Source organism: Astatotilapia calliptera, chromosome 4, assembly GCF_964374335.1.
Source record: "Astatotilapia calliptera chromosome 4, fAstCal68.1, whole genome shotgun sequence".
Classification (NCBI taxonomy): domain Eukaryota; kingdom Metazoa; phylum Chordata; class Actinopteri; order Cichliformes; family Cichlidae; genus Astatotilapia; species Astatotilapia calliptera.
Genome location: NC_137425.1, coordinates 30,215,652 through 30,225,000, shown reverse-complemented (window position 1 = coordinate 30,225,000; position 9,349 = coordinate 30,215,652). Strand labels below are relative to the sequence as shown.

The 9,349-nt window shown below is 37.4% G+C and overlaps 1 protein-coding gene across 1 annotated transcript; it reads left to right on the top strand.

Moving 5' to 3' along the window:
- The first annotated feature begins 3,470 nt into the window (after positions 1-3,470).
- Positions 3,471-9,308, top strand: praf2 (PRA1 domain family, member 2). The gene is made up of 3 exons (XM_026165938.2): positions 3,471-3,691; positions 5,317-5,534; positions 6,812-9,308. Exons 1-3 carry the CDS (start codon positions 3,513-3,515, stop codon positions 6,949-6,951), a joined length of 537 nt encoding a protein of 178 aa, XP_026021723.1. The 5' UTR covers positions 3,471-3,512; the 3' UTR covers positions 6,952-9,308.
- Positions 9,309-9,349: the final 41 nt, after the last annotated feature.

Below are 9,349 nucleotides of genomic sequence, written 5' to 3'. Positions count from 1 at the left end.
ATAGAACCATAGGAGTGAAGCGCGATCCCGACGCTTCGCCCTCCTCCCACTTCTTGTCTGTCTGAGCCTTTCACGATAAAAGTCGAGATGCTCTTAAGGAGTCTACTCTGGATAAGAGCAGTTCATGTGCCACATGTAGCAGGCGGCAGTCAAACACACCACCCCGCACATGCTAGTTCGATCCACATCTACAGTAAAATCATTCCTTGATCCAGTTATTTACTGCAATACTTTTCCTAATCCTAGTGTGGTGATGTCACGAATATTCCACGGGGGGGATTGGTGGAAAGTATTTTTAGATCTTAACAAGTTAGATGTGGAAACTGTTCTTTGTGCATTTCTGCTATGATGTAGAAATATAATGACAGCTGACTGGTGAATTTGGAAAAGCAAACATTGTATTTTTACAGTGTAAGAAAATCACAGTCAAGGCTTTACATGTTCCGCTCTCCCTGTAAAATGAGAAAGATCACAAATAAAAACACTGTAAACCTTTTATAGAGGTAATTGGTTATTCTTTTGTGTTCTATTAGAAAAACGTATTCATTACTAAAATCAAATTCTTTGTTTGAATGATTCAGCTGAAATGTGAAGTGCACTGATCATGTTAAGTGGGGGTAGGTGATTATATTAAATACTGTCAAATCTATACGGTAGTCAAACCTCTCTCATATAGTGCTATGTACCCAGATCTTACCTGCAGAGACATCTCAACCTTAGGATCCTGCAGTGCATATAGCCATAGTCACTTCATTTGCATCCCACCAGCCTATACTGTTCACAAGCTCATGCCTTTGTTGTCACCACTGTGTTGCTGTCTCTTGTTTGATCCCCCATACTTTTGCAGATTTGGTCAAATAACCCCATGTAGGTTCTACATTTCTTTTTTTGTCAATGACATAAAAATGCAACAAGTGTTTGTTATTGTGGATTATGTAAGGACTGATTTTTACAGAAATCTGGTACTTTGTAACCTGCTGTATTTCTCCATAAAAGTAGCTATTATGTCTAGTAGCTGTGCTAATGTTGCTATCAATACCTGTGTTGCAGAGATTCGAGGATTCAACCTCTAAATGCTCAAAATATGCATGATTTTCATTCCTGACACTTATCTGCACATTAGAATAAAAATAAATACAGAGCGTGAAGAATGAATATCCACACAGATTGTCAGTTGACCTGATATTGGCTGCTTCTGTGCTTGCCCCAAATATCTATTTTATGTTCTGTAGAAGACAAATGTCCTGTACATGACATTTTATGCAACTTTAACTTCCCAAATCTATCCCAGCTGACGTTGTTCACTCTGGACTGGCTTCCAGTCTGCTGCAGGAAAGTTTTGTTGTTTTATTTATTTATTTGTTTAAGATTCAATTAATCTGTGCATTATTCTTCATAACCAAGCAAAATAAAAAATTACTAACTAAAAGAAATAATGGTATGGAGCACAAAGTATAGCATTTGAATCAAGAATATAGTGATGCAGAAGTAGAGTAAGATACAGAAAAAATATATAGAAAAAGCACACTGAAACTGTACTTCAATAAAGTACTTTTTGGAAAAGTTACTACCACTAGTCCTATCCATGTTCTCATTCAACTGCATTGGGTAGTGGGGGTGGCAATGTCACTGTGGACAAGGTCTGGGTGCTGTCCAGTAAAGGAAATTTTCACTGGTAGAGAACATGGTGGGGAATGTGACTGTATCTAACTGAAGATGGTGAAGCAGCAACCCTGAGGTGATGAAGGCAGACCCATCATTTGAAGTAGTGGTCACACATTCTGTAGCCCTCCACTGCAACCCTAAGGAGATCCTGAGACAGCTGGAAGGAGCTAAGCAGGATGGACGGAGGACCATAAGAGGGTCGCAAAATACTCACAGCAGGATGTAATCTTAGACCTAAATCGGTCACTGGTGACCTGGTAGATGTGAAGAGGTTAAGCAAGCTGTACAATTAACGGCACCGCACAACACACTAAAATAAATAAATAGATATATAAAAAAAGTCCAAATTTGACACAAAAACAATCACATTTGATGAACATACAAAACAAAGGAAGAACAACCCAAAGAGCCATTTCAACAGTTATGTCTTAGTTTTTGTACATTGATACATGAATGTTTTAAATAAAAGGCGATTACTGGCACAGCACTTTGTCTGTTATGACTGGCTTTGAAGAATTACGAGCTTTTTTCATGATGGCTTGCAGCACAATGCTTCCTTCAGAATGCCATGAAAAGAATAAAGATTATGCTCTCCTCCTCTGCATTTATCACGCTTTGTAAAGAGTGATAAATGCAAAGATATGAATTACTCCAACCATATCTCAAATTCATTTCTGGTCTAGAGTGATCAGTATGTATGAGCAAGGTATGTAAGTATCCTGTTTCATATCCACCTCCCACAGAGGTCTCACTTTGTAAAATGTCATAGCTTGTGGTCAGTTTTTCAGCTGCCTCAGCCAGCAAATCTCACTATCAATGACAAAGGTCTGACAAAGGTCTCTCCTGGAAATTTAAAACAACAAAGAATAGAATATCTGTAAAATTGTTGTGGTTAATTTGTACTGGATCAAATTTGGTTTGATCCAGTGGGACTATTTATTTGGAAAGGTTTGAAAGAATTAGATGCTGGTTGAGAGATGAAACACTAGTATAAAATTAATTGTAACGGCATTAATGGAAGAGAGAAAATTGTGTTTTCAGATTAATGATGAGGCAGAACCATAAAGCGCTTTGAGGGCTCAGATATAGAAAAGCGCTGTATAAGAACCAGTCCATTTACCATTTACCATATTATTGTTGATATGTGGAACTATCTAAATCCTCTGTCCAAAAGGTATCATTCAAAGAAATCATAGGACGTATCCAGAGGTTTGTACCTTGAAGTCAAATAATTATCACTTGTTAGTATTTTTGAAGACAACACCTGGAGGGACAGAAACATTTTATTTTACGGTACATCTATTTCATAAGTTTAGTTTTACAAATTAAGATTGAAAACATGAATAGGTAACCCCAAAACCATTCCCTTCTTCTGAATACTCAAATTTATTTTTATAGTTTCAGTAACTATATACAATTGAGAAAACAAAATAAAAATATTAAATAGATTAAATCACAAAGCAACTATGGGTGCCTTTCAAAAAAAACCAAAACTTTTTTTCCTGTGCCACGCGTGGACTCTGTGTAATATAATCGATTTTACTGAATACAGTCGAAACTAGGTGCTAATTGGCAAACGTGGCAGTTTAACTAATGTAAAACATTTTAACATCCTAAAATATGCTCCACTTATTGACTGAGTACAAAACACAACGGGCTACAAGTGAGTGGTAATAAGAGGTATTAGTAAGGATACTTCAGTGTTCCCAAACTACTGCGTGGACGAGCGCGCATTCTCGCTATTAGGGATTGCGCGCTCGAGCCAGTTCGGCTCTGAAGCGTTCTTCCCCATTTCTTCGTCCCCCGTTGCACTCTGGGAAAGCTCGTGTATTTATCGCTTAGAAAAGATGGCAGGCGTGCAGCCGCCACCCCTCCGGAGTCTGGATGATTTCCTCCTGTGTTCGACCCGGTTCGCCACGCCAGATGTGCGTAACTTGGACCGCTGGAATAACCGCATCATTAACAACCTGCTTTACTACCAGAGCAATTATTTCCTGTGCGTGCTTGGCTTCCTGCTCATAGTGGGGTAGGTTTCGTTGTTCTGACGTGGTCAGCACCCCCCTCTCACACTGACCATTCTCTCTCTCATTCTAGTAAGCAGCAAAGTTTATGAATTTGCAGGGTTGTGCTGAACTCCTTTTAGTGACTTGCATTTCAGCAACAGCCAAAACGAACAGGCTCCATGATCATGACATCGTCTCTTGGCCATACAGTTTCACACACGAGAGCGAGACACAGATTTGGAGTAATGAACATCTTAGTCAGATCTGCCAACCTCCATTTCTCGTGGGAATGGAAGAAGGCAGCTGATCTCAACGATCTGTTACAGCACGTTAAAGGAAATGCCACACAGTCCGAGAACTAACATATTTCCTTCCAGTTCTATCCTTAAACCCAAAATTTGAGGTTGTGCACCAAGAGTGTGTGTTGTTTTGTTTGTTTTGTTTGTTTTTATAGAGTAGCAAATTGGGAACAAACAAGTTTTAGAGACCGGACAGTGAGCTCATAGGAAGGATGAAAAGCGTATTAGAAATAAACATCAAACCAAACAACCTCCACATTGGTTCAAGTTTAATTACTTTAATTGTGGACAGACCTCCTGCCTCCATAAACGTGCACTAGGAGAATCTTCTGGACCACACTGAACCAAAAGATTCAAATGCAAGTTGTAACTTTAAGGAGTGGAGCAGATGACTTGGAGGCATATCATCCAGTTTCAATTTGACTAATCAAGATCATCTTCTTATGTGACAAGTACATAAGGTGATGAAAGAAGTTTGTAGTAGTTTCTCTTCTGGCACAATATGGCTTGCTGGTATGCACCACAATTTAGATTATTTACACTGAATGTAAGAAAAGCACTGTTTGTGTTTTTGTTTTTTTTTCCTCAAGAAACTCAAATTACTTTCTTTAGGACATTGAATGCACACACTGTTCATCTGCTGTAGACAGTTTTTCAGACCCACGTTTTTGTTGAACTTTGAATTTAGTTTCCAACAGGACTGCTAACATATTCAATGAATTCATGTAGAGTTACTTTATATAGTACACTTAGTAATATCCAAAGTCTGTATATGACAATAACATAGAGAGTGAATCAGGACAACGTTCATTACAGTTAGTCCAAATAACAAAGGCAGACGACAGATCAGGGGTCTGTACCAGAAAGCAGGATCACTGACCAGTTTCTTGGTCTGAGTGAACGGGGTTTAAGCAGCTGATTTCTCAGTGACTGGCAGAACCAACAGAGAATCTCTCAGTAATACTTGTTTTTTCCTTATTAAGCATTAAGCTCCTAGGACCTGGCGTCCACATATGTGGACATCACATTTTGGGTTGTCTGGACCAAAATACTAAATTTTGCTCTACAAGGACCTGATATCCACTTACGAGGATATTATACTGCCACTGTTCTATCGAAATTTAAAACTAATTTCTTCATATGTGGATGTCATTTTTTTCAGAACCAAAAATCAGGTAAAAAAAAAAATCACGTAATTCTTTATTTTTACAGTCATCAGGTCCCAATCAGCCCAAATAGCAAAGAGAAATTGAAAATGCATGACATGAAAGAGTTCGGGTCTTTGGAGGTCAAGATGCTAGTCTCATTATGTATATCCATTACTTACAGTTATTCCTGTCTCCTCTCAGGTATTTCGAGCCCTTCCAGCTTTTCACTGGCATGACGGTGGTCACCTTGTTGTTCACTGGCTTTGTCTGGGCTGCAGAGAACCAAGCTCCTATTCGCCGTTTCCGTAGAAACCACCCAACAGTCTCTATGTTGGCCATTCTTGTGGCTAGCTACCTCTTCATATCAGTGCTGGGAGGAGTGGCCGTATTTCTGTTTGGGATAGCCTTCCCTATATTCAGTAAGACAGAAAAATACACACTAAATCGTATGCTGCAAATTTGACCAGATTATGAAAACAAAGTTTGGCTGTTTTGGGAACCTGTGAAGCAGGCATTCTTTTCACAAGTGCATGGGCTTGGTTTTGATAAATCAACATCTCTAAAGACTTTCCAAACCACTGCCATGTGATACATTGGTTTGCTTTATTAGCACTGGAGTCAACACTTGTGAGTTAGTCTGACCGATCAGTAAATTTGTCTTCATTGTTGTTTATCAAGTTGCTTTTTAAAAGACATTTCTGGAGTAGCCAGGCATTAAAGTTCTGATGCATGATGACCAGCTCTACCTACTGAGCCACAGCTAGGTGGTAGAGCAGATAGCATCATAGCCTGCATAACAGCCCCATCTTTACTTCTGTATATGGTGTTTGCCGATCAGTCTTGGTGTTGCAATGTAAAAAACGTTGATGTTTTGACTCTGTCTCTTGCTCATATTTAAATTGAGAGAAGTTATACATATACTGAGTTTTTGTACCTGTGCTTTGATACAAAATAGGATAAATGAGGAGTTGCAGGTGAGCATTCTGGATAAAAAAAAAAGAGAGATGAGACATTAAAAGGACACGTTGTAAATTAATGGTTATTCATTATTGGGTTGTACAATTCTCTCATTGCATTAAAGGGAAATAGTATGACGTGTAAAGGCTTCTTGCAGATGACAGCCTCACGTTTCTGTTGGATTCTCCTGAACCACTTATTGCTTTGTCCTTGGGTTTTCATAGCAATTATAACTCAGGCCATAGGTTTGTTTGTTAGGAAGTTAGTTTAAGTTCTAAAATCAAACTTATGAAATTATGCTGTGGGTAGAGCCATCATATTTTTGGGTTGTCGCTCTAGAAAAAGACTTAAAATTCTAGCCAGAACCACAAAGTTATCAACTTTTTTTGCACAAATTTGCAAAAAAGCAGCTTGTTTGGGGAAAACACAGATAAGGTTCAAACATAAATCGAAGCATGAAAAATTATAAATATTATTATAAAATAAAGGCCTTTATTATTAGGTAATGTGTTACAGATAAGAAAATAGCTGCCTGGTCATCCAAAGATAACATGATTGTTTTTTGGTGTCAATATGGACAGCTGCTGAATTTGAGCAGAAGCTAGAAGAAGGAAAGCAAATAGTTTGCAGAACTTGTTGAGGACTTATTGTGTGTCTGAATGCAGTGTGTGTGGGTCTTATTCAAACAAGAAGCAGAAAAGTTCTGTTGTACAGAAAGTCTTGTCTCTCTTCTTTCCAGTGGTTCTCATCCATGCATCAGTGAGGCTCCGCAGTCTGAAGAACAAGCTGGAAAACAAACTCGAAAGCATTGGTTTGAAGAGGACTCCAATGGGAATTCTTTTAGAGGCCTTGGGACAGGAGCAGGAGGCAGGATCCTAAACAGAATGAAGAAGATGATGGTGGACAATTGGGGGGAGAGATGAAGGTGAAGATGTAGGTGGGCGATAGCAGGGAGAGAAAACAGAGCATCACAACATTACCATAGCGAGAGAGGGGGAGTCAGCCAAAAAATGTCAAGTTGTGATTTGGTTTGTTAACTGATCAAAATCAGAAGTAACAGCATGACTGACAGGTGACAGTCTCAGAAGTCAACAGATATGAAGTCATTTCTGGTCTGTCTTTGCACTTTAAGCACATTGTTTTGCAAAGTCTGTCAATTCACTACATGTGAAGTGATGTAACCATGTATTTAGCTTTCTGTGGATGATATTTCCATAGAGCTTGATAAACTCTAAATATTTCTGGAAATTACTTAAAAAGAAAAACACATACACTCTCAAAGTGGCTTATTTATATCCGTCCAGTGTGTAATATCTAGAAAATTTATTTTTACATCAAAATATGTATTTTGAAAAGAAAAAAAAGAAAGAAACAAAACCATGATTTGTGGGTTTTATTCTGTTGTGAGATCTGATGCCACAATTTAATTTTGTCCTCTGCACTCTTCAAATCAACCGTCTGAACCAGAACAAAAACTGTGCTGCATCCTGTCTCACACTGAATACCAAGTAATCCTTTTTATTTCCATATCCTAAAGTATGACAAAGCTTATTCCTAAAAGCTGTCATATGAGATTATTAGCAGAATTCATGTTAAACCAGCCCAGCCTGTTTACTTTGAATAATGAATCTAACCGCCCAAGTATCAATCCAACCATGTTTTCCTCATACAATTACAAATCAATTGTATAATGTTAACTTCAAAAATGTCTTCAAATATATTTTTCCCTGATTTTTAGTACTCTACTGTTTTCAGTTATTTCTTTTCCCCGTTGACATAATAGTATTATTAGTACTAAAAACTAAAACATCTAGGTTGCACAGGCAAAAACCTCAACTTAAGGCTTCGCAGTGGAACTTGTGTATTCAATCAGCGACTTTAGAGTGGCTACTTCCATATTTTATGTCAATTCTTTGGTAGAGCTGAAGTGTAACGTCCAAATAAATCTGACTGTCCTGCCAATACGGGACATTAGAAGTCAAAATTACAAACTATCTATCAATCCATTTGTAACAAGGCAATAAATGTAGTGTAACCTATAAACATTATAGCATTTAAGCTAATATGGTTTTGTGGAAGCAGCAACAGAAATTGACTTTATAAGATGGATATTTTGTATTAATACAACAAGCAGAGCCAAAATCTTGAAACACCCTTGGTATTGTAGTAACCCAACCTGTATTAACCAAATTTTTTATAAGTCAGTTTCCTGTTTTTGGTGCTAAAAATGGGGTTGTGCTACAAGAAAATCTTGGTGTGATATGAAGAATGAGGTCAGGATAAATCTGATTGATTGTAGAAATCTTTGAGGACCAGTAAGTGCAGAATAGGTGTATGAAAGAAACAAATTAATATTTAAAAATAATTATTATATCTATTTTCTCAAGAAGAATAAGCTTTACTCACATAGCTCCCCATTACATTCCACATCTTCTTATCACTGGGATTGCCCAGTCTCTCAGTGCTGACAGCTGATTAAACCATTTCAGGAGGAGATCAGTAAAGTAAAATTTTCTTAGAATTTCTTAATAAAGTTTTGTTACCATAAATAAAATGCATTGCCTGCTTTAAGAGCATTTGTGGTAACAGTACACTTTTCTCCTAGCCACACTGATGTGTCTCAGCACAGACTGTCTGAAAATCTTCTTCACTATTTTTCTGGACTGTAGAGAAAATGTTGATAGACTTTAGTGATCTCGCTTGTGACTGAATATATTATTTTAATCCTATTTGTGACTTTTCTTCTGTTCATTTCAATGCAAGTTTGCAAATAATGCTTCAAAAAGGTTCCTCCAGTACTGTTCTCTTTAAACCAGTCATTATGAAGTAAACAATATAAGATTTTGTTTATGTGTGCACTTTTTAATGTTTAAAGAACTTGTTACCCTGTTGTATATGTGCCATTACAGATTTGAAAATCTCTGTTAGTACAGGTAAACACAGCAATCGTGATTCTTATAGATCCTGAACAAGTCATGCTTCTGCTAATCTTTTTTTTAACCATCAGCCAAACCTCTTAATGGTTGGTCTGACCCTGCTTCACAACATAACTTTGGACACTTAAATCCGAGCTGCAAGAATGTAAATTGAAAGAAGTTTGTTGAATGACGATAAAAATGTAACAAATCCTGAAGTGTTGCCTTCAAATCAGCTTAATGTTTGAATTGTGTTTCTTGAACAATGTCCTGGAATGTTTATAGCATTTTTTTATAAATAAAAAAGAATGTCAAACTGCAGTTTGTGCTGATTTTCTAGTAAGCAATGCCAAAAATGGAAT

Coding starts and splice junctions, on each gene's coding strand:
- praf2 (XM_026165938.2), top strand. CDS start 3,513: ATGGCAGGCGTGCAGCCGCCACCCCTCCGGAGTCTGGATGATTTCCTC. Junction 3,692..5,316: donor GGCTTCCTGCTCATAGTGGG/GTAGGTTTCGTT, acceptor GTCTCCTCTCAG/GTATTTCGAGCCCTTCCAGC. Junction 5,535..6,811: donor GATAGCCTTCCCTATATTCA/GTAAGACAGAAA, acceptor TCTTCTTTCCAG/TGGTTCTCATCCATGCATCA.